At 37.3% G+C, this 17061-nt stretch overlaps 1 protein-coding gene across 1 annotated transcript; it reads left to right on the forward strand.

Annotated features, from left to right (window-relative positions):
• Window positions 1–287: 287 nt before the first annotated feature.
• Window positions 288–16809, forward strand: EXOC1L (exocyst complex component 1 like). Its single transcript, XM_047091040.1, has 3 exons — window positions 288–408; window positions 10345–10475; window positions 16543–16809. The coding sequence occupies exons 1-3, from the start codon at window positions 288–290 to the stop codon at window positions 16807–16809; spliced, it is 519 nt and encodes a 172-aa protein (XP_046946996.1).
• The last annotated feature ends 252 nt before the right edge of the window (window positions 16810–17061 follow it).

Raw genomic sequence — 17061 nt, forward strand, 5'->3', positions numbered from 1 at the left:
GAGAGCTCCAGAGAGCAGCCTACTTCAGCCTGGATGCTGAGGAGGGACGGTGGGGCGAGTGTTGCTGCTGGATTTTGGCTGCAGCTGCCGCTGCCGCTGTCATTGGGCACGCACCGCAGTGAGGGGTCTGACCGCATAGACTGTTCTGCGGAGCCTGGGTCTGGCCAGGAATGAGAAGTTAAAGGGCGAGGGCTGGGAGGAGCAAACCCAAACAAGAAATCTAGGGAGCAAAAGGAGAGAAAGGGTGATCTCGAGCCAAGACATCAGGCCAAGTGGAACTGGAGGCAATGTCATCATTGGTAAAGGAGGACTTGGAGAAGAAACTGTTTAAGCCACTCTCCCAGAATCTGTACGAGTTTATTGAAATAGAGTTCTCCGTCCAGGACAGGTATTACCTCTGTGTGTCAGGTAATCTATTCTTTCTGTGATCACTTCAAAATGTAAATAACCCCAAGGTGCCTGGGTGGTAGAGGGACATTTCTGTGTTTGTTTTCCTGTAAATTAACAGCACGTGTATCTTCTGATGATAGAGCTTAACTAACTATGCCAAGTTTAGGAATTTGGATGCCACAGAATTTTGTTTTCAGTGCTAAAATGGAAGACAGAAAAATAATATCGTATCAAGAATATTTTGATTAATTGTTCAGAATGAAAGTGGGTTTGTGTTTTCCTGATTTGATTATTTTGCCTCCAATCTTTTATTTAATTCACTTGCATGGTATGCAATCTTAATGTGTAAGAGCTCATCTTAAAAAATTCAACAGAGAGCTTTCTGTATATTTTTAAATACAGTGGAGAATTGAGTTATACAGCTCTATTTCCAACCAGTTCAGACAACTAGGATTCTCCTTTTTCATGCTAGGAAAAAAAAAAGACCTTTATTTTTCTTCCTGGTAGTTTATTTTGAAAGGATTTTTAAAAATCCTTTCTCTTCTAGGAAGTATGCTCACAGAAACAATACTCTAATCGTAGAAATTAGTTCATGAAGATGGTAAGGGGCTGCTCTCTATTTAAAATATGGATTTTTCCCCTGTGTTTTTAAAATTCACAAAAATTGTCCAAATGTGGGAATAGGCTTTTGCACTTAATTATGATTTGCTTAACCTGTAATGATTATGCTGAATTTAGACAGAAATGCTTGTGCCATTATCAAACTTAATGTACAGCATTCCCTTTTCCCAATCCCTGTCTTTTAATACTTTTCAGGGGCTTAGGAGGAAAGAGCTCAGAAACTCTAAGTGTTCATTATGGACTTTCTTTTTTTAAGGCACACACCTCAGTATTTTCAGAAAACAACTTATAATTCTTTTCCTGATAATTGCCTCAGAAGGACTCTCTAAAGTTGTCAAGACGGAGTACTGTGAGGGAAGTAGAACAGATGTAAATGAAGTGCTAAGAATTTTTTTTAATTCTATCATTCCTAAATTCCTAATAAGAACAATATTTACTCAATAATAAGAATACTAATATTTATCTAACACTTTACTTAGCATAGTTTGCTGTATAAATATAAAGTTTGGGGACTTGGCATATCAGCAAGGTAAAAAACTTAATTGGCCAGGAAAAAGAAAGAAATCAAATTATGGAAGAAAAGTCAAGTGAAATAATTTTAGAAACTGTATCATACCCATGAAATCACTATATCTTAAAGCATTTTGACTTACTATATTAGAGAAGATGCTTATTCCAACATTAATATTTAGTAATTGTATTCCTACTATGATCTTCTTTATAAAGTTAATTACCCATCATGTATCATTAGCATACACATATTTTTAAGGCAAACTTATAAAAATAAAATAATCATAACAACGTATCTAACTTACCAGATATATCTTAATTCCTCCCTGCAACCATATAATAAAATGAAATTATTCAATCTGGCATGAAAAAAAAATCCCCTAGAATTAAACTTTTGAAAATGGATAATGTCTTTTCTTTCTGTTGTCATTGAGTTCTAGGAAAAATACCGTGGGCTGGGGTTAACTGCTGGTTTTTGTGTTTTTTGTTTTTTTTCTCCATAAGTGACATGAATCCTTTTAACAAGGATCAGAAGGTCAAGGGATTAGCACTGTTAACATGGGTGAAGGCACCCTCTTTAGGGTTCAATTTCCTCATCTGGCAAATGACCAAGTAGAGAAGGTGATCACTTTTATTAGTAAAATTCAATGACTCTCCTGTGTAAGAAGAAAAAAAAAAACCCACCACAAGGTCCTCTCAGATGTGAAGAGAAACAATATTGTGATATTTCACATAAAAGTTAAGATTATTAGTCATATTTGTTCACTAGTTTTTCATAACTCTCCTCTATATCACATCCATCAATCTGAGAGCATTTTCCCTAAGTATAATATCTATTTATGACCATTTCAAATACATACAGGCAGAATGGTAATCTAAAGTGAAGACCAATGATGATTGATAGACTTTAATCTTTGACCCTGCTTTACTCAGAAAATTTCTATCGATATGAATCAAACAGGTCATATCACAATTATCGAGGCAGGTAACTCCAGATCTTGGCCACCTTCGCAGAGTAGAAACACTCATAGTTATAATTTTCTCTTTACATCCTATAATCTAGCAGTTATAAATTTGCAAGAATCAAAGGCTAGAGTAGCTGAATTCCATCATGCATTTTTCAAACTAAAGAAGATATGTTTCAAAAAGTTACATTTTCTTTTTCTTTTCTTTTTTTTAATTTTTTTTAATGTTTATTTATTTTTGAGACAGAGAGAGACAGAGCATGAACGGGGGAGGGTCAGAGAGAGAGGGAGACACAGAATCTGAAGCAGGCTCCAGGCTCTGAGCTGGCAGCACAGAGCCCGACGCGGGGCTCGAACTCACGGACCGTGAGATCATGACCTGAGCCGAAGTCAGACGCTTAACTGACTGAGCCACCCAGGCGCCCCAAAAAGTTACATTTTCTATATATCTGATCAGAATCTGTCTTTTGGAGGGGTCTTACAACCAGATGATTGTGATTTACTGTTATCTTGATCTTTTACCTAATTGGTGTAAAAAATCAGATGTCATGAACCAAATCTCCCTCTCTGTATTTTGTCAGGATTCACATTGAGGATTTACTGGCACCTCAGAGTTTGTAAGGTCATTTCTCCTTGGGATTAGCTTCCCCTAGCCTAGAACATCATTATCCACATCGGTTAAAAGCAGCACTTCTTATGGAGGAGGGAGGAACCTATAATATGCAGGCACTAGAAAGGGATAAGTCACTTGTGCAATGGTGAGTGCAAATGAATTAAAGAACTTTTGAAGGACTTGAAAGAGTATATAGAGCTTTTGCCATAATTGAAGGAGAAGGGCGTGGTAGAATGGATCCTGGAATGCTTGGAGTCAGTCAGATCTGGTATAAAACCTGACTCTACTTTGCCCACCTGCCAGCTGTGAAATTCGGGGCAAGATAATTAACCTCCCTGGTCTCAGTGTTGACATCTCTGAAATGGAAATAATAACACCTACATATGCACATAGTGCTCTCTTATTAAATCCTAACTAGGAAAAAACAAACGTGATAAATTATGCTCCAAAGAAACAAAATAAAAGGTAGGGTTAAATTTTTTAAATATACAGAAAAATATATTTACTGTGAAAATGTATGCTGAGATATAGTTATATAGTCTATACTATAAATACTTTAATAAAAATAAAATACATACTGAACATGTATAAGTATGTATTTAATATATAATGAAGAATATATATTATATATTTTATAAATAAAAATTATATACATATTCAGATGCAAGTTATTTCAAGTATTCCTATATACTTAGAAAAACATTTTCATTCATAAATACTAATTTGAAAATAAATGTCATTTTCTAGATATGAAAACAGTGTGTATAAGTTCTCTATACATATTACATTTTAATGTTAGAACAGAACTTCTCTGTGAACCAGAGAATCTAACAATTTTGTCAAGCCATTGACAACAAGAATGGTGACAATTAGAGTGTTAAATAAGAATAAATTAACAAGAAAAAACCAAAATATTAGAGACTGCGTGGCTTATAAACAACATTTATTTCTCACAGTTCTAAGAACTGGGAAGTCTAAGATCATGGCACCAGTAGATTCAGTGTCTGGTGAGGAACTACTTCCTCAGAGACCACCATCTTCCCCGTAGCCTTACATGGTGGACAGGGCAAGGGATCTTTCTGAAGTCTTTTTGTAAGGGTTCTAGTGCCAAATCACCTCCCAACGTTTCTGTCTCCTAATACCGTCATCCTGGGGGTTAGGATTTCAAAAATGAATTTGGGGGAACACAAACTTTCAATCTATAGTACTCAGTAGATCCCCAAAAATGATTTTATTAAAATATTTCTAGGAAAAACATTATTTGAAAGTTGCTTTTTTAATGAAATCAATAATAGCATTCTCAACAACCCCAAGACATCATCAATATATTGAGACATTTTCACTGAGACTTTCTATCTTTTATCTTGTGGTAGTTTTTTCATATTACTTAATTTCAATGATGGAAACAATTAGGTGATACTAGGATTGTAAAATAACAGTCATTTGTTTATTTAAAGTGTTTCTGTGCAGCTTAATCGTGAGCTACTGTTTTTCTTCTATCCTGTAAAATTATATTGGTTCAATTAGCCAACGTTCTTTCCATTTAGCCTTATAAATGATAGTGACTATTTTACCATAGTAATAGAGGCAGTTATTCATGGAAGTGTTTATTTTGAAATTAACAGTGAAAATAAATGATTGGCATGAAGTTAAGATCGTAATTCTGAAAATGCTAAACTAAAATATTAATATTGAAACAAGTTATTCTGAAGTTCTCTGGGTCTCTAGATATTACTCACTAAATCATAATTACATAATGACACCTCTGATGTTACTAAAACCAACTCTGTAACATTTTGACTATATAAACACATTTCTGTTTTAAGACAATGTGATAAGTTTTCACTTTGCCACTGCATTAATGTGGATATGGCCATTTAATTTTAGCCAGCAGCAGAGCACAAGTATGGAAATTAAGGATTGGGTCCACTCCAGCCTGAGTAGACTTCTTTGACTCTTGGCTGAACACAGTTCCTGGAGCCTCCTTGACTCCAGAGGAGGCTACTTTTGCCAAATTAAGTAGTCTGTACTGTCTCTCTGCTGCATCATTGTATCAAAAGGTTAACTTTTAAAGAGGCTTATTTTCTTAGTTTGTTAGTGGGACAGTAACCGTTAATGTAAGAAAACTTAATAACCAACAGATTCTACCTTCTCAACATCTCTTTTCATCCTTTACAGAACTGCCCAAGAAAACTTTCTAGAATTTAAAGCTCAGCCTATTTACCTAAAATCCTTCAGTGACGTCCCTCCCCCCAAGTTTCCCCTCCACTCACAGAGCTCTCAGATTAACATTTGAACGCCTTAGCTTAGCATTCTAGACCCTTCTGGAACTCCCTCCTGCCTAACCTGCTTCCTACCACCTATCCACCCTCACACTTCATGCCAACATACCAGATATCTACCATGACTGAAAAGGGTCAAGTATTTCATGCTTTTGTACACATACTATTCTAAAACTTCCTCTACCCCTTTCTTCATTCTCTTAACTCCCACTGCCCTGTACAACTCAGATTACCCCCTTCAAAAAGCTCTCCCTGACCCCACCAGTCGGATGAAGATGTCCTTTCTTGATTTTCCTGTATTACCTGGTCCATGTCTCATTCATGGCACTGTGATACTGTGTTTTCTTTCTAAGCCCCTACTCTCTGTAATCTCAGGGACAGCAGGAATGGTGCCTTATGGGAATTCACTTTTTCCATGCCTAGCACAGGGCTTTGCACAAAAGGGGCACTCAAATATTCATCAAAATAATGAGATGAATCAGTGACCCTATAGACAATTGGCTAGTTATCAAAACATGTAGATGAGGCAGCGGAATTTGCTTCAAATTACATTTTCATATAGTATCCAGTTATTTCTCCGCATAAGCATCCTCTCCCACACTCTAAATAGCAAGTGAGACAGCTAGCCAGAACAAGAACATTGTCCTTTGGTTCTGAGGTGCAGCCTTTGTCTGAACAGACACAATGTCTTCCTGGTGGAAGGAACTGCCTTCATCATCTTGTCCTTAATAAGTATGACAGAATCAACTCTGCCTCCACTGCAACGCACCATGCTAATGGCTTCTTTTCTAAGCCTTTCCTCTTCCCAAAACTAACATCTAGATCAGTGGAAAGGGACCTTTCTAGAGCTGGAGAAATGTACATGGGCAGGAACCCACAAATTTTTGCACACCATTTGTTTTTTTGATGCCAGGTTCAGGTCTTCTGTTCTGGATCCTTTCCGGGACATGCCCCTCAATCACTCCCTTTGTCCCCCAAAATACACGATCCCTACTCTTCCAAACTCTTGGAATATATGATCTAAATCATAGCCTTTAGTCTCTTTCTGTTTCTTGTTTTAATCCTACCTAACCCTGGAACTGGCACACAGTAAGCTCTCAGTATTAGTGCATGATGGAGATTCCTGCAAGTTGTCTCTGCCTTCACCATTCCAGAGAAACTGCCTTCAGGAAAGAAGTCAATGGCATTCCCCACACCAGATTCGGTGTCAGGTCTGAACTCTGCTTTACCCAACAAAATGACTTCACGGGATGATCTCCAATTTTTTAAATTCTCTGTCCTTATGATTTTCATAGCATTGCATTGTTGGGCTTGTCTCTTCCCACATCATCTTCTCAGACCTCTCTGCTGGCACGTTTTTCTTCTCTGCTCTGTCTCCCTTCTTTGCTCTTTTCCCTATGAACTTGGTCTTGGAAACCTGTCCACACAGAAAAATTCCAAGTCTGTATCTCCATTCCTAAACTACAAACTTCCAGAGCACCTGGGTGGCTCAGTCAGTTAACCATCTGACTCTTGATTTCAGCTCAGGTCATGATCTTAGGGTTCATGAGTTTGAGCCCCACGTCAGGCTCTGTACTGACAGTGCTGAGCTTGCTTGAGATTCCCTCTCTCTCCCTCTCTCTCTGCCCTTCCCCTGCTCATGTGCATGCTCTCTCTCACTCTCAAAAATAAATAAAGTTAAATTAAAAAATAATAATAAAGATGCTGCCTAAACTATAAACTTCCATCTCCTTCTTTTCTGAGATAGTTTATGGACACCTCATCTGTATGTCAAAAACTAAACTTATTATTCTGCCCAACCAGCTCACCCTCCATACTTCCCTGTTTTGGTTTCCATCAGGTGTTGTCAGTGCCTCGTTTGAAATCTTACTCGGATGTGCCATGTCTATTTCCATTACCCACATCCTGTGCCTGGATTACAACAACAGTCTCTTACACGAAATGAAGCACTTTTAACAATTACAATTACTGCAAACCATCCATCTATGTCCTTTATATACTTTATCTTAAATTGTTACACCCTGTGAGTTTGTAGAACTCTGATGTCTACTTTCCAACATGAGCAATGGAGGTTTAATCTCTCCAGTCTCCAGACATGAAGTCAATTACTCAGACCACACTGTAAAGAGTGGCATCATGATTTGCATCAAAAATATCTAAAGCCAGGGGCGCCTGGGTGGCTCGGTCGGTTAAGCGTCCAACTTCGGCTCAGGTCATGATCTCACGGTCCGAGGGTTTGAGTCCCGCGTCGGGCTCTGTGCTGCCAGCTCAGAGCCTGGAGCCTGTTTCGGATTCTGTGTCTCCCTCTCTCTGTGACCCTCCCCCATTCATGCTTTGTCTCTCTCTGTCTCAAAAAAAAAAAATAAATAAACGTTAAAAAAAAATTAAAAAAAAATATCTAAAGCCAGAGCCCACTAAGTCTTGATGCCTTTTCCAGGGACCTCTAGTCCCTCCTTCTTTTCTTCTTCAATGTATCTTGTGCATTGCTGCTTCCAGAAAATACTCCTTTAATGGGGGCACCACTGTACTAGCCTCCTGTTCAAGGAGAAAAGAGACTTATGAATGTGTATAACTGTATGAGCTTTCACAGAAAAACTGACAGAGTGCCCTCTTCTTAGATTTGTCAACCTGCTCAGACTCCCCTCTCTAGAGGACTGAACTCACTCAGCAGCTCTAAGCTCAACTGGTTCCCTTAATTTCAGTATCATTTGCACCTTCAGAGGATGACTACCCTCTTCCCCAGCCCCAGTTCTGGAGCCCTCGCTGCCCAGGCCAGCATCACAACACTTCCACCAGGCAGAGGATTCAGATACCGCAAGTCCTCAGTGGTTTCTGTCCCTTTTCAAATCCATAGATTTTCAAAACATTTTCACAATCTTCTCAGACTAGTTAATCCTATTGCTCACCATATCCTAATACCAACCAATCTATACACTCCACTTTCTCTAATCCTACCTGGTGATGTTTAGTTTCTATTGTCCATTCATTTCCTCATGCTGTCCTTCACCTATAAACACCTTCAAGTATCATCTCTGCCTTCCCAGATAGGACCAATTTTAAATCCTGTATCAAATTCTATTTCTCCCATAACTATAGTTATTGTTTGTATATAAACCATAACTGTAATTATATAGTATATATAGTATATAGTTATATAACTATATAGTTATATAGTTATAGTTTCTCCCTTAACTATTCCAATCCTCCCCCTTCTCAGAACTCCTGTTGAACATATATAGTCTGCTGTACATTGCTTATCTATCATTATGATTATATCACAATGTATTGCTTTATATCTTCTTAACTAGGAGGGCATGCCAAAGTGGCACTTTCCAGAACCAAAAGAGAGTTCCTTAAATACAAACTCCAGTCTCACTCTTAGAGGACAGAACCAGCTTGCAACTTTCTAAGATGTCTAAGTGACATCCATCTTGAAAGAAGTTTATAGATATTCATTTCCCACAGCTACTTCTTTGTAATATACCTGTATACTTGGGGTGCCCTTGTGGCTCAGTTGGCTAAGCGTCTGACTCTTGATTTTGGCTCAGGTCATAATCTCACAGTTCATGAGTTCCAGCCTGGCATTGGGCTCTGCATTGACAGCGTGGAGCCTGCTTGGGATTCTCCCCCCACCCCCTCTGCCCCTTCCCTGCTCGCTTTCTCTATCTCTCAAAATAAATAAATAAACCTTTAAAAAGTTTAAAAAATAATATACCTGTATACCATTATAATATATATTTTATGTGCCTCATGTGTGTTAGCAGTCTAGAGGGCAGGAACCATATCTCATACTTGTATCCCTCTGGCATCTGTAATAACTCTATCAGGTAAATAGCAGGTACTCAGTAAATACTCCTTTCTTAACTCATTGATAATTTTCAATTCAGGAGTTCTAACATCAAATGTTGATTCTTCTAATGTATTGTTATGAGACCAAAGACAATGTTTTTAAGGCCAAGAAAGGATTTTCCTCATTTTTTTCCCACAATTAAATAAGCAATGACTTTCCCATACCTTTCAAGATATAATACTCAAACTTTCTGTCTTAATGGCACATTTTGAATGCTAACATTTGGAGACATGCTAGAGAAGACTAAAAATCTCAAACAATACGGGCACCTGGGTGGCTCAGTCGGTTAAGCATCTGACTTCGGCTCAGGTCACGATCTCGCGGTTTGTGAGTTTGATCCCTGCAAGTTTGAGCCCTGCGTTGGGCTCTGTGTTGACAGCTCAGAGCCTGGAGCCTGCTTCAGATTCTGTGTCTCCTTCTTTCTTTGCCCCTCCCATGCTCATGCTGTGTCTCTATCTGTCAATAATAAACGTTAAAAAAAATTTTTTTTTAATCTCAAACAATTCCAAACAGGTCAACGGTAGCTGTGATGCCCACACTTCTCCATCACAAGTCTCACATCAATTTTTTTTTTCATTTTTTTTCACTGTAACTTTAAAAGAGAAGATACAAAGTAGTACTCGTATGGTCACTCTTCAACACTGCGTTGCTGTGTGAGCAGAACTGTTTGCTTTCCCGACCTCCCCACTCTCTCATATTGTTATAAATTAAAATTCCAATTTGTTCTGGTAAATACCTTGGCATTGACTGTATGCTAAAGCAAAGCCTCTTACTTCCTGCCAGGAGTCGAACCCCATTGTCCACCACAAAGCTCAGAGCTGAAAGCACATAGCTCAGTGCTCCATCTGACAGATATTACCACTGGCAGTCACAGCAGTCTGTAGCCACAATTGTAGCAAAAATTAAATTAACATATGGAGCAAATTGGGCATACTCATGAAGGCTCAGATACATCAGGGTTCATAATTGGGGTGCCGATATAACATAGGCTCAAACTCATTATATGAAAAGGAGATACATAAATACCAAAAAAGTATTAAAAGTATAACTTGATGAATAATTTATTGTCTTCTAAGAGTTTATGTAAACTGAGTGTTTTTTTCTGTCCTACAGTGACCAAAAATGAAGAAGTAAAAATAATTATGGTGAAACACTACAGAATAGGCTTAGATGAAAAATATGAAGTAACAAAAAAGTGGTCTTTGAACGATCTGCAGATGATTGATGGAAAAGAAGCAGATACTGTAAGTGTTATGTTTTGTAAGGGAGATGTGGGATCAATATGCCAGAAATCTTTATGTTCAATATCCTCTTTCATATTCTTGGCATGTACTAAGTGTTAAGATGACATATTGTTTTAAGTGGCTGGGTTATTTGGCTGGGATAATCTACTGGGTTTTTTTGTTCTGTTTTTCTGAGTTTAAGCTTGAATTTTTGTCTATTAAATTTAAAAACATCTTTCCCAAGGGCTTGTTAACAGGTTAAACACAATCTGCCAGTCAGTCCTGAAACTTTAAATATTTGATGGTTTCACCCCACTCTCTCCCCACCCCAAGTTCCTCCATTAAATTTTGGGAATTCCTTTCTCATCTTCTTGAAACTGCTGTCGGTTAGCCACTTCATCCTCCAGAAAAACCAATAACTCTTAGAAATCCTACAACCTTGGAGACGAAAGGGGGAAAATGGCGTATGTGCCCGTCTCTCCACGTGACCACTTAATAAGTGGTTTCCTATCAGTCTCTCCTTAAACTCTTCCACTGATGGGGAATGTGTTACCATTGAGGAAGTCCATTCAATTTCTGATTGCCATACTTGTTTTTAAATCTCCTACTATGTTTAACCAACATCCACTTCACTCTAACATCCATCCATCAGTCCTGGTTTAACCATTTGGAGCCATGTAGAGAAAATCGGATCCTCTTTTTACATAGCAGCCTTTCCAATATTTGAAGATAATTATAATGTTCCCTCAGGTTTTCTCTTTTCTAGGTTAAGTGTACCCATTTTATTCTTTAAATAACTTTCATATGAAAATCAAATAAGATAATATGACAGGACAATACAAATGCTAAGAGGTCATAGCATTGTTATTTTTACTCCCCCATGCCATTGCTTCAACACCCTTCACTACACTATTTTCTCTCCTCTGGAATGCTTCTGCTTTTCCAGAATTAAATACAATACTTTAGAACTAGTGTGACTAGTTTGTATTTCCTTTGATCTGAATTCTTTACTTCTATTAAACACTAATCTAAAACCTCAGTTCTTTTGTGCATGAATTACCATTTAACCTGATCTGCCATACCCTCTACTTGCATAGAATAAAATTTAAATAAGGGTCCTTGATGATCTGGCCCCTTTATTTCTGGTCATTCCCCTTAACCTGTATACACCCACAGTGTTTAACCACTGACTCTTGAGGTTTATAATGCCCAGTCACCTCCATCTTTCACCCCATTCCCAGATTCCCCATTGGGTAAAGTCCTACTCATGCTTCCCTTCCCCCATTGCATTGTGGATGTAAATGTGTTATAGACATAATTCTACAAACTGCAATTGTTGACTTACTGTATGTCCCCTCTGGATGGAAACCTCCTGAAAAACTGAGACCATTACTTTTGTTTTTGGTTTTTTATCTTTTATCGTAGCCTTCTGCCTGATAGATAGTAAGCACTCAGTAAGAATTTGTGTTTTTGGTGGATCAATTAGAATTTAAGCTTTTTTATTCTTTTTTTTTTTTTCAACGTTTATTTTGGGACAGAGAGAGACAGAGCATGAACGGGCGAGGGGCAGAGAGAGAGGGAGACACAGAATCGGAAACAGGCTCCAGGCTCTGAGCCATCAGTCCAGAGCCCGACTGCGGGGCTCGAACTCACGGACCGCGAGATCGTGACCTGGCTGAGGTCGGACGCTCAACCGACTGCGCCACCCAGGCGCCCCTAAGCTTTTTTATTCTTAATCCTAGTAAATATCATATCCTTAGTTTGGCCTATTGTTCCCATCTATCAAATCTTTTAATACTTTTATTTTTTAATATTCCCTGTAGTATGATGCAGTTTTTTTTTTAAATGGGATTTTTGTTATAAAGCAATTACAATTAAATTTCAGTAGGTAAACAAATGTTCTAACGGAAGTTGAATTTATGGTGGTTAGAATGGTTTGTTTACTCTTGTGTCCCTCTGTTCTTTTTTTTTTAATTTTATTTTTTATTTTAATGCAGATTTAATGAGCACAACATTTAGGATTTCATTCAAGTCAATAATAAATACAATGAAGCAAGCAGAGCTAAGTGCCATCTGGGTAACCTCTGGGTAATTGAAAGGTTACTATTACCACACTTGTAGTACTGCTTAGTAAACTCACCAGATGCCAGGAACCACATGAAGGTCTTTTCATATATAATTTCACATAATCATCACAAAACCCCAATGAATTGGATTCTATTATTACATCCAATTTTTAGACGAGGAAAGTGAAACTTAAAGAGATTAATTGACTTGCCCAAGGTCACAAAGCTATTCAGTGTTTTGTGGGTGGAGTCAGACTTTACCCAGAAATCTATTAACATGTCTTCTTTGTACTGCTTGTTTAATGTCTCTATGTATTCATATATTCACTCATTCATTCATTCATTCATTCATGGAGAATTTGTAGTATCCCAGGCTTTGCTAGGCTTTGAAGATAGTGGTGAAATAGACAGACATAAGCACTTAATTCTGCCTTCCTTACTTATTTACTTGATTATCTAGTCTGAATTCCTGAATTTTGCCCTTATGATATTTACTGAAATCAATACATGCTATCTGTTATTACCCTGACATCACCTAGGAATCAATCGTATTTTAAAAATTTGGTGTGTTTGGCATAACTTCTTGGCGAAAGCATGCTGGATTTCATTGCTTTTTTTCCTAAGTACTTACCTAGCATTTTTCTGATAATACATTCTACCTAAAAGTTCAATACTTAGGAAATAGTTAAGCATATTATTGCATATCAATAGCTGGAATGTCACACAGCCATTAAAAATCATGTTTCCACAAGAATGCCTCTGAACACAATTATTCACCACTGAATAAGTTTTTTAAAAGTCGGCCAAATACAAAACTTCTTTGTATTATTATCTCATTTCGCATATTTAGAATATTGCTTTTTTTCTTACATTTGTTTATTTTTGAGAGACAGAGAGAGACAGAGCACAAGTGGGGCAGGGCAGAGAGAAAAGGAAACACACAATCCAAAGCAGGCTCCAGGCTCTGAGCTGTGAACACAGAGCCCAACGCAGGGCTCGAATTCAAAAACCGTGAAATCATGACCTTAATCAAAGTCAGACGTTTAACCGACTGAGCCACCCAGCACTCCTAAAATATTGCATATTATTGAAAACTGAAATCTGAACTTTAAATTTGAATACAAAAAATACATACAGGTATATGTATGTGTGTGTGTATAGGTATATATGAAAGACACCAGTGCTTTAATAATAATTATCTCTGTGTGATAGGATTACATATTTTTAAAATTATTGTTTCTTCTTTATACTTTATGTACTTGCCAAAATTTCTATACTGCATCGAATTTTATCAGAAATCCATGTCAAGTTCACTAATCTAGTTTCAGGAATTAACCATCCCCACCTCATTTTTTTGCCCATTTTTCTTTCCTTTCTCTCAAATTCTCAAATATTGCTGATGTCATAATGACTTTCTACAAGCTTGGTTAGTGCCTGGGGTTTCATTCAGCAAGGCTGTCAACTTAGATTCCATAGAAGCAGCTCACTGTGCTCTATTTTCTCCTCATGTCCTGGCCTTAATTCCATCCCAATCTTGTTGATTCTTCCCTTTCCCATTGAAGATCATCATCTTTGATAGTGAACTAGATACAAAAGAGAAGCTGAGTGTTTCTAATTTTCTCACCCTTTATGACCTCAAACTACTGAACTACCAGAAAAAAAAAACAAACTATAATATCCACAGTGCAATTCTTTTAAAGATGAAATGAAAATATCCCAGGTGTTCTGGGAATTTCTACTTTCTCTCTCTTGGAATTGAATCCTCAGGAGTCAGCAGTTATTATATTTTTCTCAATAGCAATGGTACAGCTTTAAATAGAACAATTTTGAGCCAGAGAGTTGTCAACTTTAAAATGGAATGGAATTGAAATTGAAGTCAATTTATAAAGCAGAAATCAAAAGGACTGGGGATTTGGAGAGTGATGTGGTATAACAGGAGAGAGGATGGTGTAATAAAACATGGGGCTGAGTTGATTGAGATCTTGGTTCTTATCCTGCCTCTGCCAACAACTACACATGTGACCTGGGCTTCACTTCTCTGGAAACTATTATCCCAGCTATAAACAAGAGATCACTGAGTGGTCTATGAGACCCCCTTTTGACTCTAGGATTCTATTGAAAGAAAGAACAAGAGAAGGGAGGAAGAAAGAGAGGGAAGGAGACTTATATTCTATGTACATGCCTGCTTAGGCTTCATTTATTAAGCTAAAGGAGAAAAGTAATCTCCTCTGAGTATCTTAAAAGCATAACCGGATATTTTCTACAAGATAAGGAGCAAACAATTCAGTAAGAAAACTATAAAGCGTGTGATTAGTATCTGATAATGGAATGGGTGTGATTTTCTTTTATTGAGATTTCCTGCAGAAGTGTCTTTCAAGCTGCAATTATGACAGCCAGGAAAAGTTTTGCAAGGTGTGGTTAAGGAGAACAATGCATTTAAAATTACAGCACTTCTGTACATTCTTTTTTAAAAGCATTGGTTTTTGTTTTTTGTTTTTTGTTTTAATTAATGGTATAGGGATGCCTGGGTGGCTCAGTTGGGTAAGCATCCAACTTTGGCTCAGGTCATGATCTCATAGTTCACGGGTTCAAGCCCCGTGTTGGGCTCTGTGCTGACAGCTAGAGCCTGGAGCTTCTTTGGATTTTGTGTCTCCCTCTCTCTCTGCCCATCCTACACTCACACTCTGTCTCTCTTTCTCTCTCTCAAAAATAAACGTTAAAAAAATTGTTTTAAAAAATTAATGGTATAAAACAAGGTGGTATTAACACCAGTATCACAATTTGGGGTGGGGGGAGCAGGTTTGGGAAAGGGAAAGTCCTTATTATGTAATTTATATAATTAATCTTATGTAAAATTCATAGCAACCCTTTCTTAAATGAGCAAAAAAGTGCAGGTCAGGTCAGATCAGATAAGTACTTTGTCTATGGTTACATCACAGATTCAAAATGGTTATCTAACTTCAAAACTCATATTCTTTCTCCTGCCTCCTGCAAGAATTTTCCTACTTAAAAAACAAATTGCCAAAATATAAGCTGTTTGTATGTAATATTTAGATACTAGATGGTAACTAATTATTAATAGTCTGCTTTGGTCTCTTTCTGCCTTCTTGTCATTCAAGGCATTGTTTACCTCCACTTCTCTTTTTGTCAGACTACTTCAAATCAGTTCAACACACATTTGTTGAGAACTTAGTAGTTGCCATGGCTAAGCACCAGGAACACAAAGATAAATAATTCAAAACGTCTGCCCTCAAAAAGAAGGGTTAGGCAGGTAATGAATATGAAAGCACCTAGTAAACTGAAAAGCACATTATAAATGCAAGGTATTGTTGTTACTAATATTAGTAACAGTGGCAATTATTATTATTTTAACATATAGGACTTAGATGAGGTTTGATGTCCACTTTTTCTCAAAACACCTCCACTAGAAGTAGAGCAACAGTCTAGAGGCAGTTAATCAACAGAGGCAGTCTTGAGTAATTTCACAGTTTCAGTCAAATGATTTAATGATCCTTGCTATTAACTTCTAAGGTAATTCCTTGCTATTAACTTCAAAGTCAGCAAGTTGGTGATTTGTAGCATGCCAAAGGCTACTCTTGCCATCTTGTATTTCCCCCCTTCTACCATTGTAATGGCACAAGGGACCAACCTCCTAGTAAAGAAAAGGAGAATTTTTTTCTCCCCCCCCACCTTAAATAAGTGGATTTATTCTCTTTTTCCATCCCTATCCATCCTCTCATCTTCCCTGGGAAGACTTGATAACTGTGCATTCTTGGACATGTTTTGTTTGGAAAATTGAAAAATCACAGATGCTTCCAGAGTAATCTTTCATATTGTTGTTTTTAGAAGAAATATGTTTAAAGCAGGTAGCTTTGGAAATCTCATTTGTAGATTTTAGAAATATGTTTGATACTGATACTTTATGATCAATAAGCATGTACAAGAGAACATGAGAGAATCCCCCAGGAAATCTAACTACTTTCCTGGCTACAAACAAAATCACATCTCTCTTTTTCCTCTAGGACAATCCATTTTTTGATCTGCACTTCAAGAAAGTGTACAGTTTGGAAGCATATAGTTGTGCTTCTAAATATGCCTTTGCTCGAACTGTGAATAAGCTGAATCATGCATATCTTAAGAAGGACTTGCAGATTGTGAACTTTGATTCTACTTACATTAATGATGATTCCATTTGGTCCTCAAACAATAAGGATTGCTTGGTTCTTATGAGAATATGCTTTTATGCTTTCAATCTAGTATGCTTATCCCTGTGTCCCCTGCCACTCTGAAGATATATACTATGTTCCTTCATCTGTATTCTATGAAAATGGTTCCCTAGATAAATACTGATAGTCATGATTTTGCTTTTCCCTTCATCAGTGACTATTATTTATATGAAAATAAAGTGATGCTTTGTGAATTGCAGTGGGATGTGTTTTAATGCAATCATTCAACATTTGGGACTTTTGCCTGTGTGTTGCTTGGTAACTTTGGAAGGAGTTGAATGATTTTGTCTATACCTCTATTTTACTAAAAGCATC

Source organism: Lynx rufus, unplaced genomic scaffold (genome assembly GCF_022079265.1).
Source record: "Lynx rufus isolate CCGP_SWC_20201006 ecotype Redwood Valley unplaced genomic scaffold, mLynRuf1.p SCAF_3, whole genome shotgun sequence".
NCBI classification, from domain to species: Eukaryota; Metazoa; Chordata; class Mammalia; order Carnivora; family Felidae; genus Lynx; species Lynx rufus.